At 53.9% G+C, this 13,773-nt stretch overlaps 1 protein-coding gene across 4 annotated transcripts in view; it reads right to left on the minus strand.

Annotated features, from left to right (window-relative positions):
- NDUFA10 (NADH:ubiquinone oxidoreductase subunit A10) overlaps window positions 1–13,773 on the minus strand; it is a 140,848-nt gene that overhangs the window by 65,935 nt on the left and 61,140 nt on the right. For 2 of the 4 annotated variants that reach the window (XM_002813060.4, NM_001133074.1), the window contains 1 exon segment: window positions 11,376–11,823. The exons of the other annotated variants lie outside the window; for them this stretch is intronic. In XM_002813060.4, the coding sequence (XP_002813106.3) occupies window positions 11,755–11,823 (69 nt within the window). In that variant the 3' untranslated portion in view covers window positions 11,376–11,754. 4 annotated transcript variants of the gene reach the window in all.

The following is a 13,773-nucleotide window of genomic DNA, read 5'->3' on the forward strand; positions in this document are numbered from 1 at the left end:
CCTTCCTCCCCTGGAGCCCCCAACCGTTTCTGCTGTAGTACAGGGCTTTCTGCCTTGCAGGCTTTCTCATTGCTTTAACCCCATGAATGCAATGGACACATGTCCCTCTTTGGGACGGATGTATGAGAGCTCATTATGACCAGGATAGCGTCAGGATTTTAAGGTAAAATCAAAGCAAACCAACTGCTGATTGAGCGGATTCTTCCAACACTGGTACGGATAGAAGCTTGGGGCAGGAATGAGCACCAGCATTTGTGTCTGAGGAGTGAGATGCACGGCTCGGAGGGTGACGTGAGTTAGCAATCGTACAGATCAGCTTTAGACATCCAACCCGACTGGACTACAGCTGCCCGGGGATTCGGTCAAACATGATTTTTCGGGTGTATCTGTGGGGGATGAGATCAGCATGTGACCTGGTGGATTCGGGAAGGCAGGCGGCCGGCCCTCCCCAGCGTGGGCAGGCATCCTCCAGTCCACTGAGGGTCTGGAAAGAACAGAAAGGTGGTGGAAGAAAGAATTCCCACGCTCTGCCTGTTTTTTGTTTTTTGCTTTTTGTTTGTTTGTTTGTTTTTTAGAGACAAGGTCTTCTCTGTTGCCCAGGCTGGAGTGCAAACTCCTGGGCTCAAGCAATTCTCCCACCTCAGCCTCCCACGTAGCTGGGACAACAGGCGCGTGCCACCACACTTTTACTTTTTGAAGAGACAAGGCCTCATCTATGTTGCCCAGGCTGGTCTCCAACTCAGCCTCAAGCGATCCTCCCACCTCAGTCTCCCAAAGCACTCGGATTACTGGCGTGAGCCACCGTATCGGACACTGGCCTGTTGAGGAGGGACACTGGTCTTCCCTTGGACTGGAACTTGAACCACTGGCTCTCCTGGGTCTCCAGCTTGCAGACAGCAGATCTTGGGGCTTCTGGGCAGCCAGGATCCTTATAACTGTCTCCATATCTGTACCTCCTGTGGGTCCTGTTCTCAGGAGAGCCCTGACTGAGCCTGAACCTGGACCCATCACATTCCATCTGGGAGACTGGGGACGTCCCACCCTCAGAGCCCATTTTCTTATGTACATGATGGGAGAAAAATGAGGCTGTCCCCACCTGCAGCCAGGCTTGCTGTGAGAATCTAGGGAGGGGGCACACCTCAGAGTGGGCTCACGAAGTGGTGGCAGAGATTTAGAAAGGTTTCCAGTCCTTACAGCTCCTCCGCCCCATGCTGTGTGGCTCTGGTCATCCCTCAGCAGCACAGGCTGGCCCTGTTATAAAGAAGCTGAGATGATGCATCTCCTACAGCTAGACGGCTGCCCACCACTCACAGCTTCCTCAGGGATCCCTCAAGCCCCCGAGTCCGTGAGCGGGCAAGAGGTCTCCTGTGGGCATGCCTTGGCCCAAGCAGGAGGCTCAGGGCTCCCGACCCACCACCTTCTTTTTCAGACGGCTCCAGTCCACCAAGCTGCCCCTTCGGGGCATGACCTTTGGAAATCCGGGGAACGGTTCCTCCCTGCTCCCTGAAGACTCTGTTTTTAGGCATCTGAAGTGTAGATGTAAACACTGACCTTTCCCACCTGTGTTTAGACCTGGTGCCCTCGGTGTGAGGACCCCACACAGGCAGGGCCTGTGCATGTCACATGGCCACCATGTGCAGGTGAGTCGCAGCCGCACGCCTGTCTGTCCCCGTGGTCGGCTGTGCAGACCCCTGCTCGTGCCTGCAGCTTCATCCCAGTGTCACAGAAACACCACACAGCTCCATTCTGTGATTCAAGTAGGTGCCTGTCTAGTTGTGTGACACTGTCCAACAATTACGGGGCAACTGTTCCCACTGCTCCCACCACTGCTTCAAAGGGGCTTCAAGTCAGCGTCCCACTGGCCACCTGCTGGCCAGGGCTTCCAGTACGTTCCGCTTCAGCCCCTGGTTCCTTTGTCAGGTAGTTGCTGAGCTTGGAAGGAGTGCAGAAGGGCCCTGCTTCAGAGGACTATTGGCTTTTGAAGTGAAAAACCCTAAAACAATGCTGACACTTCCCGTTTCAGTCTCATCTTTTGAGTCTGGATTTTCGCTGGGGCTCTGTGGCCCTTTCCAGCAAACATCTGACCACAAGACATCAGAAGGAGAGGCTACTATTGAGACAGGAAACCCTGCAGCGAGGGTGACCGATGGGACCCGGGGTACCCATAGGGCGTGCGGGAGGGGCCAAAGGAGGGCCACACGCTCCTGTGCTGCTGCCCTGGAGACAGGGACAATGGCTGCGTCAGCCACCCAAGGGTTACAGAGGACAGTAGGGAGAGAGACGCAGACATCGATGACTGAGTCATCGAAGGTGGTTGAGATTGGGAAGAAGGTGGGGCCAGGGTCTAACGAGGCCGTTTCTCTTGTGTTCTCAGGCCTCACTCCTGAGCCTCCATAAAAAAGAAAAAATGCCCATGCTGGGCAGCCATGTCCCAGGGATGCCTGGTCAGGGTCCTCCTCTCACCACACCCTCCCTGGGTCCCCTCAGCACCCAGTACAGGATGTGCCAGACACTGAGAAGCAGCTATGATGGAGGGGCGGCAGGTGTGGTCACAGCCGGGTGTGGAGGGTTAGGCATCTTTAAAAAACAGGGTCTAGGAAGACTCTAATGGCAAGTAAAAGAAAATGTACATAACTGTAAAGCTGTCTTCCTTGTTCCTTCCTAAAATTCCTAAATTTTAAGAAGTGATCATAAAGTATTTGTGTAACTAAAAAGGGGAAACAAGCCAGAGGGGTTCCCAGGCCTGGTCCCAATGGCACACCGAGGCCTCCAGCCTGGCCATGCCCTGGGCAGTGGGAAGGACAGTGGGACCCAGCGACACATGGGGGCCCTGCTGACGCCTGCCCAGGCTCCTGCCTGGCTCTGTTCCTCTCGAGACCTGAGATGGTGCATGCCCCTTGGTCCCTTTCCCTCGGTAGGCGCTGTGGCATGGGTCCTGGGGTGTGGGCCGGCAGGGGCCAAAGGCAACTGCCTGAAGTCCCACACCCACTAGAGGTCTGCACAGGAGCCGCCCTGTGAGCCCACGGGATGAACCAGCAACACGTGTGCCACACCTGCTCGCAGAGGGCAGACAGCCTGGCTGCGTCCTGGGATGGGGGCTTGGTGGGGCAGACCTGCAGGCCCAGGGAGAGGAAAGGCTGCATGAAGGACTGGGTGGTGAGGAGGGGGACGCAGGGAGGGGGCTGGCAGGGTGGGGGCCAAAGCACAAAGGGCTCTGAAGGCAGAGTGGGGAGGGGGGCCCAGGAGAAAGGAGCAGACCTCCTGGGCAGAAATGAGGATGCTGTTGTCTGTGGAAAGTGAAGGGTTCAGGAGGCCAGCACTGGCCGGCAGGGCCCCAACTGTGCGGCCTGGGGCTCTCCTTGGCAGCCGGTGGGCACTCACCTGCAGGCCCCATCACAAGATCTGTAGGTGGGAAGAGCTTCTGAACACCAACAGCTTCCAGGTACCCCTGTAGGGGTTTTTCTGGTTTTCTTGAACTTCCACGATGGACAAAGCAGCCTCCCCTCTCTTCCTCCCAGAGGCCTCCCTCCCCTGGATGGGCAACCCTGTGCCAGACATGGCTATGGAGACCACCTGTCACCACACATGGGACAGCCTACGTCCACCTCTCGCCACGGTGTGCACCAAATGGGGACAGGGATGGGCCTGGGCCAGGGCCCCGGAGGGGTACAGCCAGCCCACGAAAGACGCAAGGCTCTGCCGACCAAGCTGGCAAGGCAGGGCTGCTCACAGTTGCCAGAAAACGTAAGGCACAGCTGCCAATGCCAGCCCCGCTGCTCCACGCCAGCCCCGCTGCTCCACGCCTTCCCTGAGGTAGAAGGCCTATCTCTGTGGTGGGTGAGACCCTCCTCTCCAGCCACGTGGGAGGTGAGAAGAAGCTGAAGGGCCACCCAGAGCAGGGCCTGTGGCTGCCAGTCTCCACGGGGCCTTCTTGTCGGCCCCCGGTGGGGACTGTGGTAGACAGAACAGGGCCCCAAGGACAGCCTCATCCTGATCCCCAGCTCCTGGGACATGGGACCTCGGGTGGCAAAGGGGCTGAGCAAATGGGGTTGAAGATCTTGATGGGGGGTTTCCTGGACTGAGTGGCCCAATGTCATCACAGGGGTCCTTGCACGAGGGAGGCAGCAGGGGCCAGCAGAGAGGAGAGGTGACTAGAGGAGGGGTCACAAGACCATATACACAGGCAGCCTCTAGAAGCTGGGAAGGCCAGGAGCCTGCAGGAGGGACCAGCCCTGCTGACACCTTGATTGGAGGCCTCCTGGCCTCCAGAACTTAGGACAATACATCTGTGCTGCTTTAGCCGCAAAGTGCAAGGCAGCTGCTTACCACAGCCCTAGGAAACTGCTCCACGTTGATCAGGGCTCAGCCCAGGGAGGGGTGCCTGCCTGGTGACCTGAGCATGGCGGTGCATGAGGCAATCAGAAACAGGAGGGTTTCTCACCCTGCAGGAGGAGCCCTCAGTGTCTTCTCCGAACCTCCTACAGCTCTGGACACTCACGGTTTGCTCTCAAGTCCCCCGCCTTAGTTCCACTCCCCTTCCACCTCCTCCTGTGCCCTCTTAGGTTGGAAAACGCAACAGGCACCGTGAACGTAAGTAGCGGCTTGCCCCGACCACAGGCAGCCAGGCAGAGGCTTGCCCTTAAAAGGCTGGAGGCTTCAAGGCTGTGACCACGTGGAGACAGCACAGCAAACACAGGCTCCTTCAGGAACTGCAAACTTAAAATAGACTCCACTTCCAAACCCACACGCTGGCGTCTCTCCAGGAAGAGCGAGGTGGAGGACGCCCCTGCCGCCTCAGGGCTGCGACAGCGGGGAGTGGGTTCCACCTGCTGGGCTGGGCTAGGCTGAGTGACCGACCGCCTCGGGGATGTGAAAGTGGGTTCCACCTGCCGGGACAGCTGAGTGACCACCCCAGGACTATGAGAGTTCGTTCCCCCTGCCAGGCCAGCTGAGTGACCACCCCAGGACTGTGAGAGTGGGTTCCCCCTGACGGTCGGGCTGTGACTGCCTCAGGGCTGTGAGAGTGGGTGCCACCTGCCACGCCAGCTGAGTGACCACCCCAGGACTGTGAGAGTGGGTTCCACCTGACGGTCGGGCTGTGACCGCCTCGGGGGTGTGAAAGTGGGCTCAACCTGCCCGGCCGGGCGGAGTGCCAGCCAGAGATACTGCTCTCCTGTGTCCTCACGCGCTCCTTCACCAGCTCCTCCGGAGAAGTCCCCTCAGAGACCCCAGTGAAGCTCCCTGACAACCAGCTTTCTGAGCCAAGGACATTCAGAGGAAAAGCATGGCTTAAGGAGGGCAAGATAACACACACTGCTGAACCTTTCACTTTCCTTTAAACAGCAGAGGCTGCATATTTACCCATTAAATGAACACACACAATTTTATTACTTTGTTAGATGCAAAGGAGGGGCTGTTTTAAGTTAACTCAACAGTCTGAGGTCTTTCATGTCATTTCTGACCAGCTAAGAAATATCATTTTTTTATTTTTTTGTACTCACTGCTAACAAACAGCTGGATAGAGCCAGACCAATACCATCTATGCTCCCCCAACTGGGTGGCGCTGTTGGCAGGTGACGACTGGTTGCCAATGTTGGCGACACAGCCCGGAAGTGAGAGTCGTGCGTTCTCACAGCTGCTGCGCTGCCGCCCGACCTGCCGCTGCCCCGCGACATTCCCTCACACGAGAGTGGTTCCTTTCGCCTGCTTTTGGCAATGGGGATTTCTAGGCAGCTGGGATTCTTTCTGCATCTAAATTGCATTCTCTCAACAAGACTGATTTTTCCCCTTCACAGAAGGGTTCATTTGAATTTGGGCTTTGGCTGGCACATACCATGTTCTTCTCAAATTTTATTTCAATAGGAAGGAGTTTATTTATCCACTAATAAAGCTTCGTGTGAAGTATACAAATACTAGAGATAGAAAATACGTGAAAACTTCAAGGTGAGGTGTCTACGTCACCTCATAACACTGGGGCGGGGAGCGAGGTCTGCTATTCCCTCCACAAAACACGAAGGGGCCAGAGTGAGTGGAGAGACCATGAAAATAGTCAGCTGTGCAAGGTCGCATGACCAATGCCGGCATTTTCCACTTCCAGAATGGCCCAGAGAGGCTTCTAGACAAGGACCATTAGACAGCCGTCCTACGGCCAGCGCTGGATTCTGTGTTGTTCTGAGCTAGGAGCTTGTCCTCATCAGGGTCCTGGTCCACAAGGGACTTTCAGGGGCTGATGCAGAATGACCAGTTGCTCAGTGGTCCAGACCCACTCCCCATCTTCCTAAGGTGGCTCTTGGAGAGCCCAGGACATGGCGGTAGGCATGCGAGGCAAAAGGCTGAATTCAGACCCACATCTTGCCAGACACCCATCCAGAAGCGGCCTGTGTGTGTGGGTTGCTGTTGGCTGACTTGGCCAGGAGGACTGAGGGGGCCGCAGGAGGACAGACCAGGGCAGGAGGGAAAGATGGGGCAGGCCCAGGGGAGCCGAGTCCTAGGCTGGGTTCTCAGGGAAGGGTGGCTGGCAGCTCCAAACCCACGGCCAGGGGACGGTGGACTCTGGCTCGGGACCCTGATACTACCTCACCTGTGGGCACGGCTCTCGGTAGATGCAACCTCGACTCCAACCTGAGAGACCAAAGCAGGGCAGGGCAGGAGAGCCCGGAGTCAGAGACGGCGCAGGCTCTGTGTCGAGTCCTCCAGAGGAAAGCTCTGCAGCCAGGGAGGTAGGGGCAACAGCAGGGACCAGCCACCCAGGAAAGGGACAGGAAAGGGGGCAAAAACCAGCAAAAGGAGCCAGGTTCCAGGCAGGGACTGGGAGTTTCTGAATGGAAACGCACACCAGGCCATTCCTGGTACACCCATCACTGACTCCCAAGAGCTGACGCATCTGGACCCCTCCCACAGGTGCAACCCATCTGTCAGGAATGAGCAGCGCTGCGTCCCCAGGGGCTCCAGCACCTGCACTTGGAGGTGGGGCCGGTCATCCCCACCATACATGCAAGACACACAAAATCCAAATAAAGGTCTGACGCACAGTGATAACTTCTGTAGAATAAGAAGACGTGAGTGGCCATCGTCACACACAGGATGAGGCCATGACCAGCACAGCAGCTGCTTGTCCCTCTGGCTGCAGAAGGGGTAGATCCAAGGCGTGGGGCCTGAGCGCGTGGGGTCCTACCCACTCCTCTTACAATGTCTAAAACAGCAAGATTCCGACGGTCTTTCAGGTTCCCAGACTTGGACAGAAGGGCTGTGTGCTGCCTGCTGCAATACTGAGAGGAGGAAAAGCCTCCTGTACTTGGAGGACCGGCGTTGCTCCTGGAGTCGGGACAGTCGAGTGCTCAGCACCAAGCTCACCTTGTCCCAGGAGAGGGCAGACCGGTGGAAATGCACTTTCCAGCCCACTGCCTGTCACAGCCACCTTTCTGTTCGTGCTTCCTAAACCGAACAAAGCTCAATGACAAGCAGGGGAGAGTGTGGAGACAAACGCGCTCGTTCTGGTGGGAGGAGTGGCATCACGGCGGAGCCAGGCAGCAGAAAACTCATGCTTTGATGGTAGTCCGGCTCTCTACCCTACCTGCTTGTTTTTTCCTTAATTTCCACGCTGTGACTCCTGCCCCAGCCAGCTCAGCTCCAGCTCTGCGGACACAGAGCTTGCCAAAGTCACGTCGACAGTCACTGCAGGTCCTCCTCTCCCTGACACGCGTGGAGCGCCTGACCCTGCCTGGCCGCCTCACTCCTTCCCTCGCCTCCCAGGCCCTCTGCACTCTCCTCAGCCCTCCAATACCTACAGTGGGCTCTGGGGGGGTGCCCTGCAGCTCAGGCCAGACCCTCCTCGCGGCTCAGACACCCCCCTCCACTGCGGGCTCGCCAAGTCTCACAGCTTTCAGATTCTGCACATGCACAACCCTGCATCAGGGGCTTCCGCCTGGGCCTCGCCCCTCAGCCACCGCTAGCATTTCTGCTCTCACTGCCACGTGTCCAGCGCTGAGATGCTGCCCGGGATGCAGGAGGCCCCATCAACATTCACTGTAAGAAAACCCACACTACCACGTGTAATGTGCCAGAGGAAACAGCTTTTTACAAATTAAAAGCTGGGATTTTTAATATAATCACCAGGTATAGTCTCATTAAAAAAAGTTTATTCAATGAAACTACATAGCACTAAAATGAGTGCTTCCCAAAATGTAACCAGCAATTGGATCTAACTAACAAGGGAGCTTCAGAATTTTAATTTAAAGAGAAAAAGTGTTCACTTGTGAAAAATTTACTATTAAAATAATTTTTAAATTAAGAATTTTAAAACTATACATCAATAGTAAAAGCAAATGAGCAAACTTATTCACATGCTTAAAGATAAAATTTGATAGTTTCATTTGTCTTCCTATTAGAACCCTTAAATCAGCTTCCTTCAAGCAAGTGCAGCCAGCCTGAGCCAGGGGACAGACACTTTCAGTGGAACATTTATCGCTCTGAGAACAGCACCACTCTTTTGGGGACAAGTCCATAACTGGAGCTCCCCGGCCTCCTGGAATTCAGGTGGCAATGTCCAACATCCAAACTAACAGAGCCTGGCATTCCGATGGGGAAGGATGGAAAGGCTGGGATCCTCTGCTGAGAAGAGGCTCCTTTTCCCAAGGGAAGCTCGCTGTTTCGACTCACAGATGTGTTGCTGTTAAAAGGTACTTTGCTTTGTACAATTCAAGAGAGTATTAGAAAATACTAGCGACGTGAGGTGACTACTGAGAATCACCTCCTCTGTTTTCTGGCTCATGATTTTCCTAAAGCAAAGCCTCAGGCTCCCAGCTTCTATTTATATCCAGATGTAAAGCCCCAGATCACTCGAGCACCTGCTTCCATTCATGGAATTCTGGCCAGCCAGTGGCTGCTGCCTACACAAGCTTTTCTTCGAAAAGCCCCAGTTTTTGACAGCCATCGCAGCTTTCCCTCCACCCCTATTTTGCCAAACCCCCAAATCTTGCAGATTTGCATCCAGTGTGAGCACGGACTATGCTTCTTCCCAGAAAGTAGCCGCCTGCTTGCTTCTTTGCGTTGACATGTGCACTGCTAAGAACAGCCAATCCAGAAAGCTATAATTGGTAAGCAGGACACAGAGAGATTCAAAGCCAATTATTAGCCAAAAAATGGGACAAATGTCCAGCAAGACAAGAGCTTCTTCCACTTCTGCTGTAGCAGAGAAACCAACACGAATTCAATTGAAGCAGCGTAACTGAAGGTCCCTGGGTCCACCTGTGGCCTGGAGGCGGCCGCCTCTTTCCCTGCTGTTCTTGCTGCAACACCTAGGCAGAACATGGAGGTTCCATGGCTGCCTGGTGGACAGCAGCCAGCAGCCTGGCAGCATGGGGCTGGTGAGCTGCTGCTGCTATCTACCCAGGCAACCCCATTTTGCTGAGGTGGTCCTAAGTAGCTGCATGTAATCTCTCCTAAGAAGCTCAATGCTCTTAACAATTTGGTTATAACACTTGATAGAACAGAAAGATACGTTAGAAAAAAACAAGGACTTTCTTTTCAATACAGAATTCTCATGCCTGTAAACACATGCCTGTATGAATAAAATCCAGACACGAAACCATACTGCCGCAACAACATGATTATTTCCTGATCTCCAAAGCACTGAGAAGTCCAACATGGAATCTTGGAAAATGCATGATTATTTTGATCCTGGTTTGTTGCTGTTGTTGTTTTAGTTGTAAGAGCTTTTGTGAGACGAACTCATGTACTGCTCTGAAATAAGAAAATCGGGGCATCTCCTCACCTCTTCTTGAGGCTTCTATGTGGAGAGAAGAATTGGACAGTGTTTATTCATCTTTCTCTGCTGAACATGCATGTCATTGAAAACACCAGAAAATCAAACAGACGAATGTCCTCAGCACTACAAATTACACACTTCCCACTCCATCAAGAGAATGCAACCACACAGGGCCAGACACAAACGCAGGAGACGATCAGAGCACCCGAGTCCACACCATGCCGACACCCAGCCCTGCGTGGTTGGAGAGCTCTGCCCCTCACAAGGGCAATCCTGACCACAGGGCAGACCTGCCCTCTCACTGCTGAGGACACTACCCGTGCAACCACCAAGGTTGAAGGGAACAGCTAGCTCTTTGCAGCCAAAGACATTAGGAACAGCTAAGATAATTAAAGATGGTTTTCTTTTTCTTTCCTCCCCTCCACAACGGGTTTGTGAGGTGCTCAGAGCAAAAGACACTCTGTGACTGGCCCAATGCCCAGCTGTGCTTTCATTTCATGATTAAAGCTGTTGGTTTCTTAGTGAAATGCAAAACTTCAGCCACTTAAATCTGGACTCCAAAACTCCTGGGAAACTTTATTTTCAAATTCTTAAAACAAGGAAGGAAGCAGGGAGGAGGAAGGGGAGGAAGGGAAGGGAGGAAAACAAGGACAGACGGAAGGAAGGAAGGGAAGGAGGAGGGAAGAAGGAGGGAAGGAAGGAGGGAAGGAGGAAGGGAAGGGAGGAAAACAAGGACAGACGGAAGGAAGGAAGGAAGGGAGGGAAGGAGGAGGAAAGAAGGAGGGAAGGAAGGAGAGAGGGAAAAAGGCAGGCAGACGCAAGGAGGGAAGGAGTGTGCATCTTCTTCGCATGCTCCGCAGCAGCGAGGCCTGGCAGAGCTTCCGCGGGGAGCAGAGCATCGTCCTCTGCACCAGCACTGGAACTACTCCCCACGGCAGCTGTGGAGCGCTTGAACTATGGCCAGTGCAACCAAGGAACCCAGTTTTAAACTGTATTACATTTTAGCTCATTTAAATTTCAATACCCACATGTGGCTAGGAGCTACCATATTGGACACAGGGGAGCTTTACAGTGGAAAACTCACAGTTCAGTACGACTCACAATTGACAGCTTAATTCCTAAACGATGATGCTGAACCACAACCAGCTTGTTTTGGTTTTCTAGGCTTCAACAGAGATGAATAAAGAAATGTGATTTTCTTTCTCATTTCTCAGTTTTGACTGGCAACTTGATTTTCTGGGTAATAAAGAGAGTATATTATTTTGATTTTGCATCTTATGTCATCAACAGCCTAAGCTCAAATCTCCCTTCAAAGGAGTTTGAGACGCTGAGGATGGCCACCACGTGAACCTTTCTCAACGTCTCTCTTAAAACATATTGTTCTGTAAATCTATGGTAATGTTCTCCTTTTGCTATTCTTGATGTTTTTATTTTTTCTACTCTAATGTAGCACATTACTAAAATAAATACAGTAGGCCTTTAGAAAAACTCTTCAGCATAATGTAAGTCTCAATTAAACCACACCACACCAAACAGGGCCCAGAGCAGCGTGTGTGCACGTGTGTAGTTTCGACGTGCCCGCACGCACACAGACATACGATGGGGAAAGTCCCATGGAAACGCTTTTATTTCTGGAAGTCGGAAGAAAAACAATGTACACAACCTGAATGACACAGAGCGGCAGCGCTGAAACCACAGGGGCCGCCAAGAGCTGGCCTTTCACAGCAGACCACTGTTTTCCAGTGAGAATGGTGGGCCATTCCAAAACAAAGCTAAAGGGTTCCAAACATCCAGAACGGAAGCTGCTTCCCCCAACTCCATTACCTATACTACAGGATGGATTGCTTTTTGTGAGACCACTTCCTCCACTGTGCAATTTTTGCATTCTTTACCCTCCCACCGATCTTAAAGCTATATGGCGTCCAGGAGAGTGCGGCTGATGCAGCTTGGCCATCGCTGTGACGCAGCTGGAGCGGAAGGCGGCCCGTTCACTTCAGCCAGATCCACTTGTCTCCCACCTCGGTGTTGTACCCAGGGCTGTACTTGCGGCCCGGCAGCTGTGGGGGAAAAAGGCATTGGTGCACTCTGTTTAACGTGAATGAATGTTTTCCCGGCTCATAGTTCAATGTCCACCCGGCAGATGCCTGTACTTCATGAGTTCCTTCAACAATGCTGGTGAGCACATGATCTGTGGCAGCTGTCTCCTGTGAGTGCAAGGATGCCACAGGTACACAAACCACAACCCAGCCCTGCCTGCCAGGAGCTTCTGTCCTAGGGCTGGGAGCCACAAATGGAAACGAACCAGAGCGTTCTCATTAATGTCAGGAGGGTGACAAGCGCCACGGGAGGGGGACAGAGAGCAATGGGTGGCACTTAGGGGAGGCCCTGAGGGGGGACAGCCACGCAGACACAGGGGTGGGGCTGGGACTCAGGAACCACAGTTCACCATCTGAAACACCGAGTTGTCTCTGAAAAACCCCCGGGTGAAATCCCCTCTGAAGAGGGCCTGCAGAGGCCGGGCCACTGGCTGGAAGGGGCCCTGGGCGGAGTAGGAAAGTGAGTTTCATCCAGGCCTTTTAAGTAGACGTGGGCAGGGTTCAGGAAAACCAGCAGAGGAGGGGGAAGCACTGCAGGACTGACCCTAGCGGGAGCCACTGAACATCCAGGAGCAACAGGACGACAGAGCCCAGGAGGAGCGGATGCTGCCAGAGAGGCCAGCGGGGGCTGAGCTTGGCAGTGACAGAGCTGCAGGAAGGATGTTACAGCCCCCACTTCTCCCACCATCTGGGGGAGGTCAGGGGCTCAGGTGGCGGTCCACAGAGGCCAACCTCACAGGGCACAGGGAGATCTGGGGGGCAACAAGAGCCCCCGCCAGCACAAAGACGCCTGTTCATGAGGGTAGGCGGCCAGCACAGGGCTGGCTGAGGCGGAAAGAGGAGTGTTGCTCCACAGGACCACCTCGCTGTGGAGCCAGGAGAAAGCACCCAGCATGGTGTGTGTCGCCCAGCGATGGCAGGTGGGAAAATGATGAGTTTTTTCATATTTTCAAATCAGCATGGGCACACAGCCAATTTGTGTACGCACACACACACACACACACCCCTTCCAAATTCTGCCCTTAAGAACAGGTACTAAAACCATTTCTAAAAGAATCAGCTTTTCCTTTATCCTAATCAGCAGCAGGCATTCATAGCCATCCACATAGCCATGGCTGCCTGGATCACAAGTCACTGAAACGTGCCTTGCCTGGCCTCTGCCACAGTGGCCACGCAGTGACAGACGAACACATAACGCATCCTACGGAGCAGCAGACAGGTCGCCCCAAGACCAGCCATCTCACACACAGGACAGGCAGAGCTCTAGGATCTTCAAGGCCCAGGAGCCACCCTTCCTCCTCCCCAGAAAGCCTCTCATTTCCTAGGTGCGCAGCTGTGAAGTGGGCCCTGGAAGTGGAGGAGCCGGTGCTGTGTTAGTCCGTTCTTGCACTGCTATAAAGACATACCTGGGGCTGAGAAATGCAGAGAGAAAAGAGGTCTAATTGGCTTATGGTTCTGCAGGCTGTGTGGGAAGCATGGTGCCAGCATCTGCTTCTGGGAAGGCCTCAGGAAGCTTCCAATCACAGCGGAAAGCAAAGCAGGGGCAGGGACGTCACATGGTGGGAGCGGGAGCAAGAGCAAGAGCATGAGGCGGGTTGGGGGTGGGAGCTGCCACATACTTTAAAATGAGCAGGTCTCATGTGCACTCTGTGAGAACATACTATTACCTCAAGGAGGGCACCAAGCCATTCATGAGGAATCTACTCCCATGACCCAAACACCACCCACCAGACCCTACCTCCAACAGGGGATCAGATTTCTACATGAGATTTGGAGGGACAGACATCCTAACTACATCAATGCTCATCTAAAGGCAGGGAGGGGTGGGTGGCACAGCCAGCCTCCAGCTTTCTGGCCCAGGATAGTGTGGATACAGACGGTTTTGTTTGGGTACCAGGAGAATTCTGGGAC

This window comes from Pongo abelii, chromosome 11 (assembly GCF_028885655.2).
Source record: "Pongo abelii isolate AG06213 chromosome 11, NHGRI_mPonAbe1-v2.0_pri, whole genome shotgun sequence".
Lineage (NCBI taxonomy): Eukaryota > Metazoa > Chordata > Mammalia > Primates > Hominidae > Pongo > Pongo abelii.